General features: G+C 34.4%; 4 protein-coding genes across 4 annotated transcripts; 2 read left to right on the top strand and 2 right to left on the bottom strand.

The window, feature by feature from the left end:
- The first annotated feature begins 10,763 nt into the window (after positions 1-10,763).
- On the top strand, positions 10,764-13,139 carry LOC106407319 (ectonucleotide pyrophosphatase/phosphodiesterase family member 3). The gene has a single exon (XM_013848161.3). It carries the CDS (start codon positions 11,295-11,297, stop codon positions 12,699-12,701), a length of 1,407 nt encoding a protein of 468 aa, XP_013703615.2. The 5' UTR covers positions 10,764-11,294; the 3' UTR covers positions 12,702-13,139.
- A 128-nt stretch (positions 13,140-13,267) lies between these two features.
- Positions 13,268-14,683, top strand: LOC106386321 (thioredoxin-like 2-2, chloroplastic). The gene is made up of 4 exons (XM_013826183.3): positions 13,268-13,658; positions 13,853-14,032; positions 14,127-14,291; positions 14,395-14,683. The coding sequence occupies exons 1-4, from the start codon at positions 13,410-13,412 to the stop codon at positions 14,530-14,532; spliced, it is 732 nt and encodes a 243-aa protein (XP_013681637.2). The 5' UTR covers positions 13,268-13,409; the 3' UTR covers positions 14,533-14,683.
- A 433-nt stretch (positions 14,684-15,116) lies between these two features.
- LOC125590135 (cytidine deaminase 1-like) lies at positions 15,117-16,369 on the bottom strand. Its single transcript, XM_048763214.1, has one exon. It carries the CDS (start codon positions 16,242-16,244, stop codon positions 15,315-15,317), a length of 930 nt encoding a protein of 309 aa, XP_048619171.1. The 5' UTR covers positions 16,245-16,369; the 3' UTR covers positions 15,117-15,314.
- Positions 16,370-18,025: 1,656 nt separating this feature from the next.
- Positions 18,026-19,663, bottom strand: LOC125590134 (cytidine deaminase 6-like). The gene has a single exon (XM_048763213.1). It carries the CDS (start codon positions 18,683-18,685, stop codon positions 18,239-18,241), a length of 447 nt encoding a protein of 148 aa, XP_048619170.1. The 5' UTR covers positions 18,686-19,663; the 3' UTR covers positions 18,026-18,238.
- Between the last annotated feature and the right edge of the window lie 4,423 nt (positions 19,664-24,086).

Here is a 24,086-nt window from a genome sequence, read left to right as displayed (position 1 = left end):
ACATTAGAAAGATAATATCCCAATCAGTTTTACAATTTATTAATATGCTTTTAAACATTCATATCGTCTTTTTTTGGTCAAAAAACATTCATATTGTCTAAGCAAATAAAACGTGATGGAAGGGCTTATCTACTAAACAGATTCCATGGAGAAACTAAGCATATATACAACCATTAACATTCACATAACATACCGGGATCTCGATTGTGACATGCTGTGTCCAATTCAAAAAAACAAAAAAGAGACCAAACCCCATGTTTTTATAACAAAATATCAGCTACTCAAGTGGTCTTTAATTTTTATAGTATTACTATTACCTTACTATTATCTGACCTTTATTCACAAGGAGAGGACATGGTTTATTGATTTATAATATTTCATATTCTTATATCAGAAAAACCCCATAAAGTTTTTATTCAATCTCGGTCCTGTAAACTCACAAAGGAGATATTCTTAACAAAGTTTATTCTGGTAGCTACATATTTTAAAGCAAAATCAGAACTAAACTAAGAGTTCGTGTATAAACCATCAAATGAAATACAATGAAATAATGGCTCCTCAGTCTTGACATCAATCAACGAAACAAATCTAATCACTAAAATTCAAATTATATTGGAACACATATTGCTTTTGTGCACATATCATACTATCCCGGCATGGTTGGAGATGCATACGAAAAAGTTAAAACATAACAAAAGTACATGAGTTCTATGAGAATTTTAGTTATTTAAAGTATTTTATATTATTTTTTACATTTTTATCATTTTTGCTAGGACTCAGATTTTATTTTAATTATATTGGAAGTGAAAGAATAATTAACTTAAAAAATATATCAAAATTCACATTTTAATCATATCATCGTATAGTCCATAATCTATTTTGCAAAGTTATATTCTCGTTTCTTGTTTTTTTTGTTAAAGGGTTTTATATTCTCGTTTCTTCATTAACTATAATTATGATTATGTCAATTCAAGATGGTCCATCATAATCAATAATTCTCATTTTCAATCATGCGAGAAGAAACACAAGACTGGATTAACAAAATTTCGGTGTTTTTGGGAAAACAAATCTCATATGCTCCAAGATTGTCGGATCCTCATTCTCCGTGGTGTTATAATAATTTTACTACACGTAAATTTAAGATAATGATATGTTATATATATGTCCCGTTCACAACATAAATTGCTATCATTATTTATTGTGATTTTAAGCTTTCAGTAGTTTATATGATAGTGTTATTAAGATATGTTTACATTTCTGTATTTTTGGATATTTCTATTATTAGAATTATTAGTTACAAATAAAAAAAATTGGTTAGAAATGGATACCCATATTCTTTTCTTTTCTTTTCTTTTATTTTGTGCAAAGTGTTATTTTAATTAATTAACCAATAACGAGATCCATATAATTGGAAAGTAAAGTGTCTATTGCATTGGCACCATGCTACTGATTTCTTTTGGACAAAAACAAAAGTAGTTGAATTTTTTTTTGTTGGTAGATGAAATATATCATAAAGGAAAAATTGGAAAAATGAGACACTTTGAATTTTTATTTGTCACAATAGTACTTCTGATATTTTGTGCAATTCTAGACAACTTTTACCCTTCTTTTATGGGAAAAATAGTAAACTGAATTTTAAAAATGTTAAAAATATAAAAACTATTGGAAATATAAATATGAAAATATATATGTTTAAAAGTTTTTTTTTTTAAAGTGGAATCATATTTTATTTTATCTTCTAGCTACAGTTAGAATACTCATTCTGGTCATCTACTTAGTCTAGAAATCGGATACTAAGTTTTATACATAGATATATCTTGGGTATACAACGTAAACTAGCATTTCTTATATATTCTAACCAAGCTATATTTCGAAACGTTATAATCAAGAAAGATGTCTTCAGTATACCTACAGCTTGATAACGACATATAACCACAACGCAGTGATATACCTTATCTATATTATGTGTCATAACATGCTCTGTCTTTTACCTTATGTGGCGCTTAAGGAAGAATATGTTTCACATCTACTCTACTGTGTTCTGAGTTAGCTAGGATATATATTCTACGTGAAATCCGAATAAATATGGAAACTTCCATATTCGGTTAAAGATGTTTCCTAATCTAAACTAAATCTTCCCTAAATATCTTATAGAATATTTTCTCCTTCTCCCATGATCTTTTCTCTTCGTTGTTTGTGTTTCTCTCTTCTTCATCAACATAATCATCTATTTTCTCTATCAATATAACATGGTTCTAATCTATGTTAAATCTGGTGAATGGATGTGTAGTTGCAGTGATGAGTGGAGTTTCGTGGTTGACAATGAAACGAGTTATCTCACTATTTTTGACATTAAAATTATACTATTACTTTTTCAAAGCATGGCTCTTTTAAAGAAACGATTCCAACAACCATTTAAACTGGTGCTATGATGTCTCTGACATCATGGCAGAAGATAAACAGCTTAAAAACAGATGCAAGAATTGCAAATCCAATTAGATTAATATGTAAATACAAAATAGTGATCTCATCGAGAACAAAGTAGAAGAGTGAGATTAGTCTACATAGCAAGAGTAAAACACACTGTGAACTCAAAGGATTCTCCAGCAAAGAGTAACAGACACAACAACCCAACTTGTTTTAGAAACTATACAAAAAGCTACTCATAATGTCACCCTTAACGTCCAATTTTCATATTAGTGGGGACCAATCAAATTGTCGAGATTTTCTTCTTCTTCTTTCTTTTATTTATCTCCTAGGCTTTAGAGACTCTGATAAACGGTTCTTGTTCTTTTTATTCTTCTGTTTTGGTGCCTGAAACACCATTTGTATCAGTTTATGGCTTAATCAAACACTGCATTCACATACTGCAGAATCCCCAAAATATAGCAAAACTCAACTCTTTTACAAGAGGCTATGCAAACATACGAACCATGACGTGAGATTTTTATAATACCTAGAACTACATTCAGTTACTTCAGTTCTTCTCCCTGCAGAATTCTTAACAACATTAGACCCTTTTCTTTTCATGAAGAACCTGGTACTCATGGTGAGACTAAGCGTTTGAAGACAATACCTGGTGTGTAGTAATTGGCACTGCACCAGGATGATCTATGAAGAATTGCTTGTCATCTCGAAGGTCTGCAAATACCAAATATATGACCATTAAAAACTCTGTTAAGAAAACTTAAAAACTTTCCTGGAGCCACAAGATTTTCATGAACCGAACCAGAGAATATTCAATCAAAACAATAGCAAAGGTAAACCTAATCAGGAAGAAGGTAGGATTCTCCTCAAGACAAAATCGCCATTGAAAAGATTTAAAAGCTTAGGCGGAGAAGATCATAGAATTAAAAAAATAATTAGGGTAATACCTTTTCTTGCTTTTTTAATTTTAAAAATAAAATAATTTATAATTAAACTAAATTATGTATTTAATTGAAAATTTAATTTGGTTAATCTGAGGGTATTATGGTATTAACATTAATATAAATCTTATTTCTCCAACTAACCAAGAAAAAATGCCAGAAGGACAAATATAGGTTGAAAGTTTCCCTTTTATCCAATTTTCCCTATCATAAATGATCCTACGGAACTCTTTTGTCTGTGACTCTGAATTGATTGGTTTGGTTTGATTAGCTATTAAAAAGTTGTTGAAACCTAACTCCTAGCTCGATGAAGGGTAGATCTACTGCCAAAGCTTCTGCATTAATGGTGATCAGATCTTAGTGTTGATTCGGTAAGTTGTAGTACAGATTCATCAAATCCAGAAATCTTAGTTCTATTATTGGTTTTAATAATATCCGATCATACGTATATTTCTGATGTTTTTGTTCCAACATGTTTATTATATTGTTTGTATAGTCAATTCATAGAGAGCAATTCAACTGGACTCACTCTATTATTGTGAAACAATTTGATTTGATTTCAATTGCTAAAGAAAACAAGAATGCCCCACTTCCTGTCTTTTTCCAAATTAGTAAAAATAGAATAAATAAACACTATATATATATATATATATAAATAGAATAAATAAACACTAAATATATATATATATATATATATATATATATTAATTTTAAATTGAAAATTGAATGATATTGCTACCATACCAGTTTTTTTGCTTGTCAAGATCAATCCTCTTTACAAAAAAAAAAAAGATTCATCCTCATTCAACAGCGAACCGGTGAAAAATTCAAAGATGTGTTAACATTATTTCTTCCTCAAGATAACTATACATTTTACCTATAAATGTTTTAATGAGGTTGTGTGTATAGCTTTAACGATTATGCATTATTTTGAACCACTAAGCAACAACTTTTATTAGAAACAATAAACAAGCATCGCATGTTAAAGTTAAAAAAGATACGGCATGTTACTTATCTTGGTAACCAGAAGTTAACCCTTAGGATCAATACACACAAGTGATTCACATTAAGTGTGTTTGTCACTACTTTATTTTATCAAATGTCGTTAAAACCTTCAGTGCCACATATAATAGCAAGAGTCTCGTTCACCCATCGTAAAATATAACGTTATTTTCACAGATTTAGTGTTTTCACTAATATACCTAGACACCTCTACATAGATCTTTATCGTCTAGGTATCAAGATGCTTCAAAGGTACTATAATCCCCCTGGTTTCTCAAACTTCTCTTCTCAAGTACAATTTTTTTTTTTTTTTGATAACTCTGATATCTGGGCAGCCACATTTCCAACTATCACCCGTAGGGGGTCCAGCGCCCCAACGGAAGGGATGTTAAATCCGCTGTGGCCGGGGCTCGAAGTCGTGATGGCGGGCACCTCAGCCGAGGTTCCTTTACCACTAGACCACGAGGCCCGGTTCTCAAGTACAAATTTAATCAGTTATGTTGTAAATTGCTAATTTCACTGAATTTTTATGTGTAAATAATAATGTAAGCACCCTAAACAATAGTCATTTGAGAAAGAGGAAAAATGAAATGAATAATTAACCAATTTGCCTGAGCTTTTTGACCGATTTGGTGGCAACATATGAGTTGATGGAAAAAGAAAAGAGAAGTTGAATAGCATAAAAAACATTAAATCAAATGAGCTACTCAGTGAATGAAGATGTTTCACCTAATATAAATTTTTCTCCATCTTCACAAAACCACAAATGAAAACATCAGATTATGACTAGTTACTTTTTTTCTTCTCCAAAGATCATGATACATTTATAATCATTAGTAATCAACAAACTGAAAAAATCATTTATAATTTGGAAAATTATAATGAAAATCCAACAACCCATCAAAGAGTAACTTTTGTGTCTTTGCTTATCTGTCGATTTTTTACTGTATAACTCTTACTTTTTTCAACAAAATCATTTTCTACAGCTGCAAGGATTCTCATTTTTATTGCTTTTTACAATATATTATTAACACTGATATTATAAAAACAATTTAATCATCTGAAATGTAACCAAAGTCCATACGAATGTTTTCATTGCTTTTTGTTTATCCCTAATCGGCTACGATGATGAACTTGGGATGATGTGTGAATTAAGTAAATTATCTCATTGATATTCAAAATTCTTTTGGTTGGTGCTCCTTTATAATGCTTTTGTGATTATTATGTTTTGGAAAGTGGACCTGTTATTAAAGGACACAAACACATATACCCAAGATGTCCAGGAAAAAAATTGACAAATAAAAATAAGAAACTAACGAAAAGAAGGTGTCAAGAACGAATCTAGGGACCTAGCTAATAATATGTGGTTTACTTTGTAGACTTTTTACTTGTTTTTTCAAAGTGAACTAAACTGATGCTTGAAACAAAGTGTTCAATATGTTTTGAAAAGAATTTATGGCCAAATGTGATTGTTTACATGACTTTCTTTGCCTTTGTATATGTCCCTTCACAAAAAATACAAAAGGTTAAAGTGTAGATTTCATTCTACGAATTTGAAATCAACTTGTCATGATAAGAATATAAATTTTCAATCCTTCATATTTATCATTCATTTTTTCTAGTTTTTTTACTCCAATTAAATGAAAGAGAGCTAAAAAGTTGTGTACTTTTAAAATAGAAGCATCATCTGCATATCAGAGATTCTTCCAACCTAATCGGTTTTACCTACAATCTTAACATTAAACTTTATTCACTAGATTTATGGTCGTAATCATGAGATGGACACACCAAGTCCAGTTTATTCTCAGGTTGTGACTAGTGAATCCATGGGTTAGAGCTATAGGACAACATACAAATCACTATCGTTTACCAACAAACACAATTATCTTACTCTAATCAATTTTTTTGTCAATATCACAATTTTCCTACTCTAATCAAACCAGACTATAATCCTTGTTCATCAAGAAAGCCGCAAAGTTTGAATCATCTTCCATCATTAAACCAAGCAATAAAACTATATACTTATGGGGATGTATTCAATCTAAAATTTGAAGTGATTTGACTTTTAATGAGGTTTTAGATGATTTTAAGGAATTACAGAGAATAAAATGATTTTTGTTAAACTATTCTAGAATATCACCTAAAACCATGGGATTTGAGTTTTATTTTTTTTAACTAAGAAACTCCACCCAAACACTATAAAATCACTTGAAAACTTTAAAACTCCACAACTTAAAATATTTTCAATAACAGTGGATTTCAGAGTACTTTATAAAATGTCAAGTTCAATAACACTGGATTTTAAATGAGTTTTTAAAATTCATGTTTCAATAACAGTGAATTTGTCATTTTGACACAAATCACCTAAAACTCTCAATTGAATACACCACCCTTAGTAATTTTTATTTATTTTTGGTTAAGATTCCACAAGTTCGTTAAGTTGATAATAATCATACAATAACTAAAAGGAGAATATCCTCATCAGGGAGGCCCTCCACGCCGGACTAGAAAATCGACCAATAGGATCGCTGGTTTTCGCCATGTCACCGATGGGATTGGGTATTTTGGGCTTCGATTTTTTAATTTTTTTTGTTCAGTTTTCAGGCCCAGTTAGCCCACCCTCTGGAAACCGTAACAAGCTTTCTCTCCCACGATGCCTTCTCTGTTTCTTCTCTTCGTTCTTGGACGATTCATCTTCTCAACGGAAAGTCGATCAATCAACTCTACTCCATCTATGTGCAATGAATCCATCATTTATGGGTTCTTTTCGCATCTCTCCATCTGATTTTCTTTATATCTCTATCTTGCTCAAGATAGTCTACACTATCACAATCAAAATTTGCGATGAATTCCAACCGCAATTGCACTGTTTCTGGCGGTTTTATCTCGAAGCAATCAAACGGAACTGACGGAGCCTCCTCCGCTGAGCCGATCAAACGTACCGGCCAATCCTGTGTCTCTTCCGCCGTACCGATCAAACATTATCATCCTCTTCGATGCCAAGCCTGTTTTTTTGGTTATCTTCATCTCTCAATCGGTTCAGTCTCCTCTGAGAAACATAAATAGCCCTTTTGGTTTCCATGGAGCAGTGAATCGTGATTCTACTGCTAACTCTATATCTCCCTCATCTTAATCGATTGTCTAGCTCTGCCTCATATGTCTCTTCTATCTAAATTTGTAGAAGAAACTGTGTAGATGAAGTAAAGAAGAAATTTCCAGGTTATCCAAGAGGCTTATACTCTTTTTTTCTTCATCTTTGTCTACTAAATTATTTTATCACGGAAACAAATGGGAGTTTATTATTGGATACAGAGGATCTTCTGTTATTTCCTTGATTTGTGTACTTTTTTTATTATAAAAGTATTGTTTATGTGTCTGATTAAGGTTTTCTTTTTCTATTTGTTGTGGGAACATAGTTTCGTCTGACTCCAACAAGAGGTTCGTGTATGATGTTGGAGCTTATAATAGTGATGATGATAAAGCTAACCAAACGTAAATTCTTCTTTTTTTTCTTTTTGCTAAAAGATAGTGCAATGTTTCTTGACATGTCTTCTTTATGAACTATATGGTGATGAATCATTTTTGGTTTACAGGGAATGGGAGATTTTTTGAACGAGATGGCAGCCATGATGAATCTCTGTATAGTGTAAGACTCTGCATTAGTTTTTCCCTTTGGTTTATTATTAGACATGACTGATTGTTTGATATTTGAGATGTTGATTTTGGCATGAGAATAATTCAGGGGACAGTTTTGAACAGGTACAAGATCTGTTTAATGAGATGTTTCAAGGAGACGCCGCAGCATTCCCATCCTTATCATCAACGTCTTGGCTCGTGTCTCCATCTGTTTGTTATGTAATCTAAGAAAGCCGACGGCGGTGGTTCCCTTGAAGAGGGTGGCGACAGAAGTAAAGACGTTAATGGGGGCAGTTCTCATAAGGAGGTTGGTGATACCCATTCCACAACTCGCAAGATAGAAGTCCCGAGTTGGTGATACTCTTTTGACTCTTGTGTGAATGAATCTTACGGGGTTATATATCCACTTATTTATTTTCTCCACATACTTCACAGGTTGGCACGCTTATTGGTAAAGGTGGGGAGATAGTAAGGAGTCTTCAGCTCAGTTCTGGTGTTAAAATCTAAATTTGGAGGGATGCAGAGGCTGATCTAAATTCAGCACTAAGACCGGTGGAGATAATTGGGAATCTTGCTTCTATTGAGAAAGCAGAGAAGCTTATCAATGAAGTTATAGCTCAGGTTATAAATTATCTTTGTTTCTATTTAATTGACAACTTTTGTTTTTACTGTCCGACGTAACATTTTTTTTTCCTGCCGCAATCTTAGTCTGAAGGAGAAGGTATACCTGCCATTTTTGTAAGAGGGGCCCCAGAACAAATATAGATCAAAGTTCCAAATGATGGTATTCCCTGGTAATTGTTCTGCCTGGCCATTTTTAGTGATACCTAATCCATCATCGGCAGGTTGGTGTGATCATTGGCCGGGGAGACTATCAAGAACATGCAGACAAAGTCGAGAGCACGGATTCAGGTTGTCCTTTCTATTTATGATCTCAAGTAGTCTAGCATCCTGGTTTAGATTTATATTGTGTTGTTTAGGTTAGTTTTTGCATGGAACATGACTCCAACCTACTACTTGATAGTTGATCAGTTCATTGTTGGGATTTGTTTTTATGATTTGTTGAAACTGTCTACTTATTGTTTCCACGACATGAACGTAACTGTGTACTTATTTTGTGGTATGAGACTGCATCAACCTTTAGGGGCCTCTTGAAATCAGGGGATAAAATTCACTCCGCGATGTTGGTGACCACAGTTAATCCTAAACTGTTTGGAGATTGATCTAACTAACTGTGGTTCTACGGAAGAATTTGAGAATGATTCTTCTATGCTTTGTTCTCTTTCATTCCTATGCCAAGTTGGTTCGTTTTTTTTTTGGTAACTGACGGTGTTGCTTGTCTTTGTGGTGGTTACAGACAGGCTATGCCGATGGTTGATGGGGCTGCAGTAGTGATTTTAAAACTGTTTTTGTGTTATTAATTAATTTCAAATTGTAATAATGTATTTTTTTGAAGTTACAAAAAAAAAAAATATTCTTTCTTTATTACACTAGCATTATATATATATTATATATACACAAATAAATATAATATAACAATATAAGCTTACTTTCCCCGATTCATATGAAAACTTTTAAGTTATCCACCAAAGCAAATTAACTAAATCAATCAAATTGTTAGAATACAACAAATTAATATATAATTTTATTTTAAATTAAATTATTTAAAAAATGTATTTTCATTAAAAAAATAATAAATAAGTAAAACTGATTTGATGGTAATTTTTATGACATATATATCTATATATCTATATATTCTGTAAAAGAAATGGAAGCTTAATATGGAAAAAAATCTTAAATACAAAAAACTCTAAAAATTAACAAAAAAAACTAATAAAAATTAAACTATGATATCACTTGAAAGCTTCTTAGACAATATTAATAAAATATTTAAGCGATAATTAGACAAATTTGATTTTTTTTTTGCCAGCCAAAAGTTTATTATTAATTAGAATCAGTTATTTCAAGATGTTTAAGAAATGATGGACAAAAAAAATAGGATGGACATAAATGATATATGAACTATGAGTAGTACTTTATAAAGCTGAATTAGATAACACATGTGCACATCCATTTAGTAAGTAATTTCATTTTTCTTATATTATATAATAAATATATATTATTTACTGATAATTAAAATATAGTTATTCATCTATCACAAATATCTATGCAAATATGTGAATCAAGTACAACAATCAAACAACATAATGATATCCACAAAGAAAATTTTAAAAATATATTTATGTTATGTAGTCTTATTTTATATTCTTTAAATAATGTAATACAATATTATACATAATTTTTTAGAATTGAGAAATACATATAATATCTAAAAATCTAGTGTATGTAAAGTTGTAAACTAGAAGAATATAATTTAAAGTTGGGAGGAGGGAAAATATAAAAAAACTCGTATGACTAGCCTTCTTAATTTGAAAGACCTGATACCACAACTCATTATGTGATAGTCATACCTGTGTACCAAGGTTGTCCTGCTCTGTTAGCTACTTAGCTTAGCTGGTTAGATTTGCTTAAGGTAACCTCCTACACAAGAAAAGCTTAGCCTTCAGCAGTGCAGATTAAACCAAGAAATATTTCACTTTTGCTAACTTTCTGAAGGTACTTTGCTGAGATCTAAACACAGTAGCCAAAATCTCACCAAATTGTCAGAATGTCTTTAACAGACTGATGGCAACCCTGGACCAACATTCAGTAAAGAAAAAAATCTCAGCCTGTTTATACAAGAACAGTTGCAACAACATAGGTCAAGCAAGAGTCACCAAAATCTTCAGACACACTCATACAGATACAGTACAGAGGAAGCTCAAACTTAATCAGACCAGTTCCAATAACAATATCGTAACAGTTGTCTAGAGAGAACAAAAAGATGACATGTTCCACACTCTCTTTAGCTGTTGAGTAATCAATGGTGGACTTGTTACGTGGCAGATTCATGAGCGTCCATAAAAATCACGATCCGTGTAAAACGTAACGTGCAAGTCACTCCAAGACTTGGTCTCTTTTCTTTCCCTCTGACCTCAAAAAACTCGGATCAACGTTTGCAAAGGTTTTTTTGAGAAACATCACATCCCATCGGTTTAAGGAACGGAACCGATTTAGTTATTGTCCTTTATTGTCGGGATGTTTGTTTTTAAACGCTGGAGTTTTGTCCTTTATTTGAGGAGATTAAGTTTAGATTTCTAGGTTTACCCGAGATCTTGAGTGTAAGATACGGTATCTTCTATTTTGTTTGTAAAGAAGTTACACTTTAGCTACACCAGAGAAGAAGCAATGATCTCCGGCGACACATTATCAGCTAAGAACCACAAAGCTTTACTACCAGAAGAAGACCCACCAAGCCAATCGATAGCACCTCAAGACAACAACAACGGAGCTTCTTCCACTATCTCCATCTCAAGCTGCTTCATCTTCACATCTCTCCTTATCATCACCTGCGTCACTCTCTCTGCCGTTTTCGCCTTCGTATTCTTCTCTTCCCACACACTCAAGAAACTCGACAAGCCCGTGGTTCTATTGATATCCACAGACGGGTTTCGTTTCGGGTACCAACTCAAGACCAAACTACCAAACATACACCGGTTAATCACCAACGGAACAGAAGCAGAAACCGGTTTAATCCCGGTTTTTCCAACACTAACTTTCCCTAATTTTTACTCTATCGTCACAGGCCTTTACCCTGCGTACCACGGCATCATCAACAACAAGTTTACGGACCCTGAAACAGGGAATGTTTTCACAATGGCTAGCCACGAGCCAGAGTGGTGGTTAGGCGAGCCGTTGTGGGAGACAGTAGTGAACCAAGGGCTCAAGGCAGCTTCTTACTTCTGGCCTGGCTCTGAGGTACACAAAGGCTCTTGGGATTGCCCTAAAGGTTTATGTCAAAACTACAATGAGTCTGTTCCTTTTGATGATAGGGTTGATACCATCTTGAGCTACTTTGATTTGCCTAGTAGCGAAATCCCTAGCTTCATGACGCTTTATTTCGAAGATCCGGATCATCAGGGTCACCAAATTGGCCCTGACGATCCTCGGATCACTGAAGCTGTAGTCAACATTGACCGTTTGATCGGTAGATTAATCAATGGGTTGGAGAGAAGAGGGATCTTTGAGGATGTGACTATGATCATGGTTGGTGACCATGGAATGGTTGGGACTTGTGACAAGAAACTCATCTTTCTTGATGATCTATCTCCATGGATCAAGATCCCTAGCAGCTGGGTGCATGACTACACTCCCTTGCTAGCTATTAAGCCGCCTTCAGATCACAATGCAGCTGACATAGTGGCTAAGATCAAAGAAGGTTTGAACTCAGGTGAAGTAGAGAACGGTAAGTACTTGAAGGTTTATCTCAAAGAGGACCTACCTAGCAGGCTGCATTACACAGAGAGTGAGAGGATCCCACCTATCATAGGACTAGTTGACGAAGGCTTCAAGGTTGAGCAGGAGAGGAGTGAAGCTTATAAAGAGTGTGGTGGTGCTCATGGGTATGATAATGCTCTCTTCTCGATGAGGACTATATTCATTGGGCATGGTCCTATGTTTGCTAAAGGAAGGAAAGTGCCTTCTTTTGAGAACGTTGAGATATATAATGTGATTAGTACGATTCTAGGGCTTAAGGCTGCACCAAATAATGGATCTAATGAGTTTCCTTCAAGCGTTCTCTTGCCACGCACGTAAGTAGAGTAAGTGTAAGTTCACTGTTCTGTTAATAAAAGGCAGCCTAGAATCTACGGCTGCGTTTTCAGGCCGCAGCAAACGCGAAACACATATGCGCGCCTTTGATCTAATAGACGTTTTATGCGTTTTGATCTATATGTTTTTTCCCTGCCATTTAACAATTAATTAAAAATAAAAACAAATAATTTCAACTTTATTATAAGTTTGGTGTCTACAATTGGCAAAACTTTAATTTTTGACATCAATAGTAATAAGCGCTTAACTTTAAATATTTACTGTTTTTCTTAATTTAATAAATAATTTACTAAATTCAATACATAACAAATCTTTAGTTTTTGACATTTTAGTGTCTATAGTTGCCAAAACTTTAGTTTTTTTTTTTTTTTACATTTGATGTTAAGATTGGAAATTAAATGAAAAATTTCACTTCTAAATCATCCTGAAAATATAAATGGAATGCAAAAACAAAACGCCAAGTAAATGAGGGCGGCCAAAACGCACAGGAAGAGAGAAACAAAACGCGATTACACATTTTCAACGCAAAAGCAACAACGAAACGCCAAGTAAACGAGGGCGGCCAAAACGCACAAGATGAGAGAAACATAACTTAATCTGAACCAGACAGTTTTATGATCTTCTTAGAGAAAGCTTTGGAGGATCTCACTCACTCTCGTCTCTTCTCTATCTCTCTGCGTGGGTGAAATTTAGATGGCTGGAGTTGTGCGATTATCAACGACGTCGGTTCAGACCCTTGGCGTCTCTTCTCCGCCCTTCACCTCCTTTGCAGCCACTCTCAGTTCTCCTCCCTTACCTCCTCCTACTCCGAATCTGAATTCCGACAAGAGATTGCGTCCGCTCTCATCTTCTCCCTCGTGCTCGTCTCCTCATTACCCAGCTTCTGGTCTCGCAAGCCATAGCCTCCTTAGACGTCCCAACAGCAAAGTGGTTCGCGTCAAGGTGAAAACTTTCTTCTCTTTTTAGCACATTCAATCCGTTATTCGAATACCCTTTTGGAAATTGATTGGTTCTTGAGCTCAGATAATTAGAAAATAAGTGTAAAGTTTCGGTTTTTGATTAGAAAGGTTGATGCTTTGGATTAATTCAAATTAAATGTTGAAGCTTTCATTATGAAGTGTGTGTTTGTGGTATAGGTAGATGAGAGTGTGGCCGAGACAGAGCCACCTAAATGGTGGGAGAGGAATGCTCCAAACATGGTAGACATTCATTCCACCGAAGAGTTCTTGAAGGCTCTGAGCGAAGCGGGTGAAAGACTAGTGATTGTAGAGTTCTATGGAACTTGGTGCGCTTCTTGTAGAGCATTGTTCCCTAAGGTTTGTTCAAGTTACCTCTGTGCTATAAGAGTTCTCTTTCTCTATTTTAAGATTGATAGAAAGATGTTTTGTGTCTTGTTCAAAATATTTTCAGCTTTGCAAAACGGCGGTGGAGAATCCCAATATATTGTTCCTCAAAGTAAACTTTGATGAGAATAAACCAATGTGCAAGAGTTTGAACGTGAAAGTGCTTCCTTATTTCCACTTCTACCGTGGTGCTGATGGCCAGCTCGAGTCCTTCTCATGTTCTCTTGCTAAGGTAAAGAAAGCTGCTCTTACTTACACTTTTACCGTGGAACGTGTTTGGTTTGTCTCTCAGTACTAATTTGACATTCTCTTCTTTTGAATTTTTCTTCTTTCAGTTTCAGAAGATAAAAGATGCCATCAGACTACACAACACTGATCGTTGCAGCATCGGTCCAGCCAAGGGACCTGAAGGGTTTACGTTGGATTCTTTATCCGTCCAGACGAATGCAGCCAAACCAGCTGGATCAAGTTGAAATGCCAGATACTGAGCTTAATATTCTGTACATCCGAGATCTTCTGCTACTGTAACAATCTTTGGTTGCTGAAGCAAATACTGAGCTTAATATTCTGTATATCAGTAATTTTTTTGGTATAAATGGATAACTCCTGAAGCATGTTATGATTTTTTTTGCCAATAGGCAAATTGCAAATGTATCAGTTGCCACTGGTCTTTATTGCTACAAACTACAGAGCGTATAAGTTATCGATGTGTGATGCATGTGTGAGGTTTAGTAAGTCTAGTTTAGCAACCGGTCCACTTATAAGTCTAATACGACTGCTTTGTTGGTCCTCACACTCTGTATTCTTCTACTAACTGACGTATCCAGTGGTATTCTGATTGGGGTTTTGGCTGGTTTGCCGGTTGTTCTGTTGAATGGCATGTAACACAGATCCATTGTTGTGGAAAATGATGATGAAGAGAAAGTGATGATCAACAACATAGCATCCTCCACACTTTCTTCTTACTCTTAACAAATGAAACAGAGTACCTCTGTTTTGCCTTCCAGAACGTGTCTACATAGCTATTGTGGTGAAACTAAGGATTCAGTGATGAAACTAAGTGAAAAAAGCTTTCATCATATAAACATCGCATCAAATTACAAATATTAAGAGCTGAAAGTTTATGACTTTACAAACAAAGCATTGGGTTTTCATCATCATCATCATCACATAAACATTGCATCAAATTGAAAGTTCACGACTTTACGAACAAAGCTTTGGTTTTTACCAGCTTCTCACAATAATCTCAGCACCCTTAACAATGGAAGACCTCGAAATCACATTTCGGAGCAATAACCTGCAAAAGCATCCTCGCCGTATGCTCCTGACGCACCACCGCATCTCTCTTCTCCACCAACACCGCTCCAACGATCCTCTCAAACCCTCCGCCTCCACCATTCGCCACGAAATCAACCAGCGCCGCTTGCACAGGCCCCAAGCTAGGATTATAAGCAGCCGACTCCATGTACCATCCTCTGTACACTCTCCCTTCGCAATCCACCAGCGCCACTCCCGACGGACACCGACTATACGGCGCATAGGATCTATTCGCAGCAGCTAAAGCCGTTAGCTTCAAATCAGAATCTGTGTGACCGTTGGTGACACCTAAGAGAGTGAAACGGTTATCGTGTGGCTCGAGGAGTAAAGGGACGTCTCTCTCGAGGAGATCGTTAGGGCCGAATCTGTGCGGCAAAATGCTCTCTAACCGTACGTAACCGTCTTCTTCTTTCTCCGTAACGGCGTCGTTTTCGTTCTCATTAACGGCGTCGTTTTCGTTCTCATTAACGGCGTCGCGGAAGGCGTTTGGATCGGTGATTAGGATTTCGATATCGGGGGCGTCGCGGATCTCCTGGAGGAACTGGCGGCAGTGGCCGCAGGGAGCGGCGGAGACGGATAAGTGGCGGAGGTTCGGCTCGGAGTTGAGAGTGAGGTTGGTGACGAGGAACTGCTCGGCGTGGATCGAGTGGTGGAGAGGGAGGCCTGGGAACTCGACGTTGACGCCTACGAAGATCCGGCCCGATGATCCGAGTCCGACTGCTGCGACCGGGAATTTCGAGATCGGGGGACGAGCGAGGGGTTTCGCTGGGTTGACGAGCAGAGGGAGGAGATTGACGACGGAGACGCCGTGTCGTTTCGCGGCGGATTCGGCTTCTTCGGCGTGGATAAGGAAGCTGGGTCGATCCATTATCGCTTTGTGTTTTCCGGCCGGGCCGGGTCGGGTCGGGTTGGTGATTTATATGGATGGATCCCGGGACGGATATGAGGAGCGGAAGCGAGTATTATACGCTGGAGTCTAGACTAGCCAAATAATAAATTATCTAAATGTGATTTTATACTATTCGTTAACGCGTTAATGGGCTCAAAACATTAATTAATTCATTTTATCAAGACTCCTGACCCATTTATTTAGGACTTATTTGAGTATTTTAGTAGACATATGACGACCCATTTAATCTTTAAGCAATCATGATGTGTGACCAGAAAGAAAGTAAGAAACTAGACCTTTGTTTCGCCATGTTGATTATACTAGTAGTAGTCTATTTGTATAGATACAGAGGCTATGTATACGGTTCTATATATACGTGCATACTTGTATATATATAAACAAACCCACATGTACATGACTGATTAATCTATAAAGTACAGTTTTAAGTTCTTGAGTCCTACTCTCTCTTTCTCAATATTGATCTTGACGTGAACTTGGTTGAGAACCTTCTAGTCTACAGTGACGTGATTGGGATGTTAGGTTGAGTGTGATGAGAAGTGAAGAGAAGTAAAGTCTTTGACTTATTTATAGGTGGAGTGTTGTGTGCATGCAGATTGAATTAAACTGTGCAATTGGTGTTTATGTCATTGACATGCTTAAGCAAAGCTACATAAATCAAAAAGGTGATTGTGACTCTTCAGATCTAACGTCGATAAGACTCGTGCTGATTCATGAACCATCTTTTTGAGAAAGAATTTGTTAGAACTATTTTGCAATTTAGTAAAAACTAGATATAATGATATAGATGAAAATATATTCAACTCATTAAAAAATACTATTTCAAATGTCGGTAGATTATTGCAATGGTTATTCATGGCATTATGGTGTTACTGTCTATTTACGAACCCGTTTTAGAATTCGTATTATCGTTTATAGTGATAATCAAGTCCATGATATATACATAAATCTTCACTTAAGCTTTGGAAATTGCAAGTTTAACTATTTTATTTTTAAATAATCTATTATCAATGGAGTGATTACCTCGTACGCAGACAATATCACATGCACACGCACTGTTACAAAATCTAAACGAGATTGGTCACTATCAAGACTCATGTAACCAATTTACAAGCAACGTTGCTTTAGAGAGTAATTAATTAGAATACTTTAATACTAGGTAAAACATACTATTGAAATATTTGTTAAACATATATAGAGACATTACGTATTAAAATCATAGTTGCAACCATTTTTTTCCTTAAAAAACACATTTTATATACATTATGTCCCGTTCAACATTAAAGTATTTGTCATCGAGGTAGTACAATGTACCTCGTATTTTTGAGCATATTTTGCTTAATCTAACATTGAAACTATTATCATATGTGATAATTATAATTACGTATAAAATGGATCGAAAAAAGGACTTGGGTTATTACAATATTTAATATGGTAGCAAATGTGATGTGTTTGACTCAAGATAAAGACTTGTCCAATTTATATTGGTTTATGAGATTTAAATTGTTTGGACTCCTTAACAAAATAATAAGAAAAGGATATGCCTTAAGTAATTTCTTCCCTATTTTAATGTAAGAATATCAACGGTGTATAATAATTAGAGGAGAAGCAATTCATAAACAATATTCGTGCCAAAGAAAGAAGGTGGCATTTCATAGGGCAAAGTGACTTGAGATCGTAAGATTACTGCATTGATATTTGACATTAATAAAATGTACTATTATGAGCCCAAGAAGAAAACAAAGCATAATAATGATTCTGTTATTTTATTTATCATTCAAATTGTAATAACCAAGACAAATTGTCATTGCCCTAGTGGGCGTTAGCGTTTTCCCTTGCATTTTCACTTTTCTTTATCATCATCTTATAAAATAGGCATCAATTTTTCAACAACTGCGAATTATAGATATATCTTTTGGTTTGGAGGTGTATTCAACGTTACGTTTCCAACATTATTAGGAGGACTGTGCATGGTAGGCATTGAACGAACACTCGGGGGCTATCTTCTGTATAATCATCTTCGCCGTGTCCGCTTGAGGAAAACTCGAACGTGTTTCCACAAGCACTGCTACGACAATATTCTTGAACTCTCTGCCGCCTGTATCGATCACGAAATTGACGAGCGCAGCTTGTAGTGGCCCTAAACTAGGGATATCGGCCACCGATTCAAGATAGCTTCCACTGTACATCTTCCCACCGCGATCACACAGCACCACTCCCGACGGAGCATTGCTGTGCGGCGCATACGATCTGTTCGCCGCCGCTAGAGCCATCTCCTTGAACACGCCATAACTGTTTTTGAGGGTGAGGCCATTATCGCGCAGCAGGAGTACGTCAGGGACATCATCCGAGATGGTACTGTAGCGGCTGAAACTTTGCGGAAGCAACATCTCAAGGGGCATGAATCCAGGGCCGGTTGGCTCCGTGATCAAGGTTTGAATTTCATTACCCTTGTTGATTTCTTGAAGGAACTGGCAGCAATGACCGCATGGCGCGTAGTAGTGGGAGCCATCATTGGAGATGGCTAAGTCACGGAGTGCTAGGTCGAAATTGAGTTTGAGGCTGACGACAAGGAACTGCACGGCGTGGATGGAGAAATTAAGAGGCAGATCTGGTAATTCCACGTCGAAGCCTACGTAGGTCAGACCATTTGATCCGCGGCCGATGGCTATGTGAGGGCGGCGTTTGGAGGTTAAACTTGAGCGAGGGGTGTCGCCTCCGTTATCAGGGAGTGAAGGTTTTGTTGCGAGAACGCATCTACATTTCTAGAGCGAATGAACCCAAAGTAGTACCCTAGCATTTTCTCTCTGTTTATGTATGTTAAGAGCTTAATGAGAAATGAGTATGAGAAAGAAGCAAACTCATCTAGCTTATTTATAGGTGAATTGTACTTTTCAAATGGTCTTTAGACTTATTCATTTATACTAGTTCTTTTTTTAATTGACATCAAACCAAACTTTATTAGAAAACTTATTCCAAGGGGCTAGCTACATGAGGTGGAGACATAAACGAGTAAATTGATTTAGTTGTAGAAATTAAGTAGATGAGGTGGAGACAAACGAGTAGTAAAACTTGCATGAGTCATTAGTCTTAGCACTTTGACTAGTAGTTGCATCGTCTACATAACAGAGATGCATGTCACTTTATGGTCAGCTCTCAACAAAGTCTCAACCTTTAACCATTTTAAGAAAACCAATTTAACTTCTCTAAATTGATGTTTACCACTTTTAAATTATGTTATCTATATATATATTTTAAAGTAACCTTTATATCTCAGTTGTTTGCCATGAGTATATTTCACAAATGCGACAGTCTACTATAAACTTCATAAGTTGATTATCAACGTCAACTGAAACATATATTTATTGTTACTATTTTTATATATTCAAATAATTTGATAAGAAGATTGTCAATAGTGCTCCAATCGGATGAAATTGTAGGTGAATGAACATTTTATCTATGGAAGATAATTGTTGTACATAAATTAAGCTTCATTTATTTGAAAAAAAACTTCACTTATTTGATTAAAATATATATGTGGAATGTTTTGTAATAAGTTTTCTAACTCTCAAAACTGAAAAAACTACAGATGGATGCACGTGTGCATGTGTGATGTATCTTATTTACGGAATTACAAAAAAAAAAAACCCCATATGATGAAATTTTCTTATTTTTTTCTTTAAAATATACTATTTGAAAATAATTATATATAAAATCATATTATACAATGAATATCAGGTGTTTAATGCTCAACTAATAATATAAATGGAAAAATTGTTGGTAATGAAATCTTTACAAAAACTAACATTTGTATTAAAATTTTGGTCTAAACAATCCAAATCAGAATAGTTGTTACTAGTTAATTAGATTGTGGAATTCACTGAGATCAATCAAATCATGAAAATGACAAAAAATAAAAAGAAATAAAAGAAATATGTCAATGCATACAACTTAGTGTTATCTCGTCTCTTCACATTTATTTCATATAGGCCTAAATGTAAGTGAGAAATTCTAACTAAGATCATACCATACAGCAACGTAATTGGCGTTCGTATGCGGCAAGTGCCCATCTGATATATAGTGTTTTTAGTGGCTTTTAGCATCTCAATTTATCTCATATTGATCATTTAGATTGCATATTAGGTGTACATATTGCATTTACATTCATAATTGCATATAATAGGGGCTAAAGTGCACATTTAAGAAGTTTGAGGCAAAATCGTAGGTTATTCATGAAAATTACGAAATTTGTGGCCGATATGAAGACCATCAAGAGTCTAGGGACCAATGCTGCAAATTCAGTATATTCGCTTGGGCTAATTCTCTATCAAAAAGTCCAGGGGTTAATTCAAGATAGACCTTTTTCAAATTCGATTATATTGGGGTCAAAGAGTAAATAGATGAACGATCAAGGGCCAGATGTGCAAATAAATGGAAATCCACCATTGGAGAGATCGACGCAAAGCTCACCAACGACGGAGATGACGACCAGAGTTGCAGAGGACGAGTCCGTTGCTCCTGGACGGAACACGAACTCAACCACCACCACGAGCCAAGCCTGAGACGACACTGTTGCGGTGAGGAGCATAGATGGCGAGGATAAGCACGACCGCGTGCTTGATTCTGAGACGACGTAGGCAGAGCAATACGGCGGAGGTGGTCCTGTAACCTGAGACAGACGCGACGACCACCAGGCGTCAAGCTTTCACGGCGATTACATGAGTTTAAGGTTTTTCATGGAAATTAATTAGTAGTAACTTTATAATATGAGGTATAAGTGGTATGATTTAAAGAGTGGCACGTGGAAAAATGTGAGTGGTTTGGAAGTGTATCGTAGTTTTAGTAATCATGTTAATCCGACGATCCGCGGCCGATGGCTATGTAAGGGGTATTGGAGGTTAAACTTTGAGCGAGGGGTGTCGCCTCCGTTATCAGGGAGTGAAGGTTTTGTTGCGAGAACGCATCTACATTTCTAGTGGGAGATAACACAAAATTCTCTTCCATTTGTCTTTCTGTTTATTTTAATATGTATGAGAAGAAGCAAAGTAAAACTTATTTATAGGGACGTGCAGGCCCGGCTTAGACAAAATATGGGCCCTGTGCAAAAGCAAAAGTAGTATCAAATTAAGTAGATGAGGTGAGACTTTTGCGTTCACGTCTCCTGTAATTTCCTTATTTTCATGCAAATGTGTAAGTTTGTTAAAGTGCTAAGTAATGAAATTGTAATCCTCGTCCATTTTATGTTCTTTTCTCCTTTTTCGATTATTTGAATTCATTTTAAAATAATTTATAATTTTGTTTAATTCGTATTGAATGGTTCTTTCCCATAAACAGAGGGAAAAGGCATAGGATATACTAACTCACAATGACATGGGTATTTTGTTTTCTGTTCATAAGTGTGTATGTTGTTATTAAGTCATACTTGTAAATAAATCAAGTTCAAGGAATGTCATTAATTATAATTAGGTAAGAAATCTACGCGATATCGCATGGAAACTCATTTTTTAAAAATACATATCCCTTTATAATTTATATTTTTATATAAAAAAGTTTTAATTTTATTTTCAAAAAAAATTCATGTTAAAGCGTAGAATATATGTGTTTATATTCATGTATAGATAATATAAGAAATGTATATTTTATAGTTTTAGATTATAACTAAAATACAAATACATCAATACCAAAAATATACATCTTCTATGAATTTAGGTAAGTTTTACAAAAATTTAAATGATATTTAATATTTTTGAATTAATTAAAATAAGCAACACACATTTAAATTTAATCATTTACTAATTTAGTAAGGTAATTTATAATAACAAGTATTACATTCATGATTTTCGAAGCTTTGTAAAATATGTATTGTCAAAACATGCTTATATGAAAACTTTAAGAGATATTGTACAGTATATATTTTTATTGGTAAATCACACACATTCTTCTTTGTGCATTATTCAAATTTTATTTATTTAAAAAATGATCTTTGACGAATTTAACAATGAAATTTTCCGTTTTCTAATCTATTTTTGAGTTTTTATTTATATGTTGTTATTTTGGTTATGGTTTGTCATTCCACAATTCTTCAAATAGAAGACTAATGGTTGTAATAACTAACAACTAAATATCGCAACATTAATCTAATGATTACAATACTAACACCAAAGGTTGCAAGGACACATCGCCAAATACAACAATTACAATGGGGTTCATGACCGATGATTACAATAACCCATTACCAAAAATGTAGTCACTAACAATTGCAATGTTTCGTTTAATCAGTTGCAATTTATTATTTAATTAAATGTAATAGTTAACTTCAACGATTTCAAAGGTTCATTTAAATCTCTGACTATCTTTTCTCATTTAACTGTAATTAGATATTCAATTAATAATCAATTATGTCAAACTCAAACCTAAATTTAAATGTGCATAAATAAATATAATTGTTTCGGTTTCTATTTTGTTAATACTTATCTATTAATAAATAAAATTATTTAAATAAGTCCAAACGTTTTATCTGAAATCCGAATAAAAAACAAATAAACCGAAAAGTACCAAAACATGTTGTAAACCACACAATATAATTGAAAACCATAAAATTAAATCTTTAAATATATAATATTATAAAGTGTTAATTACGCAACAAGTAATTATCCAATTATTTTAAAAATATTTTAAGATTAATTTAACATTTATATAAATAGATATGAAAACAAAATTTAAAATCTCATTAAAAACTTATGCAGTTTTTAGAATGAATATACACTTTTTAGACATTTTTATAACCTTTTAAATATATATGTAATTTTTAGAATAAAAAGATACATCTTAAAAATGAAAGATAATTTTTTAAAAATCTATACAGTTTCTATGATGACAAGATACATCATTATGAAAAGAAGCATCCTTAGATATTTTCCCTTATAACTAAAAAAATTTTAAGATGAAAAAACACACCACTTGTTTTTTGTTGAAAAAACACAACAGTTAATGTGATAATGAAAAGATACATCAATTTTAAGACAATGTTCAATATAAAAATTGTGTCTTTTCATTTTTACTTTGCTAATATCGGTTTACTAATACTTCATAAATATTTGTAATTGTTTTATATCTGAAACTCACTGTATTAATACGTAATTTGAATCTCTTAAAAAAAATTATACGAAAGTTACATCTCTTTTGATTTCGGTGAGTGTTTTGGGATTTTATGTTGAGAGATGGAAATGAGTTTGAGAACCCAAAGTCTTTCCACCTATTTATAATTATTGGTGCGGACGTGCGGTGTATGTTGCATGCATGTTGTGACTGTACTTTTTTTTTACTTTATGTTGTGAATGTACTTTTCAAATGGTGTTTATGTCATTCACAATTTCACATAACGCTACAAAACAAACTAAAAAGTAACTGTGAGTCAGTCTTATGATTCGCTGTCAAGAATAGATTCATGAACCATCTTTTTGAAAGCGAAGTCGTTAGAGTTACTCTTGTAGTTTAGTAGAAACTAGATAGTACACTAATGAAGAGTAAAATACCATGGCTGAATCAACTATATTTAGTAACATTCAATTCTGATGGTAGTTTGAATATATAGGTTAAAACTATATAAGATAATCATTCATAAAGTGCTACTTCATTCATAATATATTAATTTACAATTCTTTTTGGAGTTGTAAGAGTTCGAAACGACGTCTCATTTGGAGAAAGAAGAAAGAATGAATAAAGGTTTATAATTTTTTTTTTTACAATTCTGCTTACGTCATTCACATACAAACCAACACTACAATCAAAAGATTATTGTGA

The sequence above is a fragment of the Brassica napus genome, chromosome C7 (assembly GCF_020379485.1).
Source record: "Brassica napus cultivar Da-Ae chromosome C7, Da-Ae, whole genome shotgun sequence".
NCBI lineage: Eukaryota > Viridiplantae > Streptophyta > Magnoliopsida > Brassicales > Brassicaceae > Brassica > Brassica napus.
The sequence above is the reverse complement of the archived record's forward strand: the minus strand, read 5'-3'. Positions and strand labels throughout refer to the sequence as shown.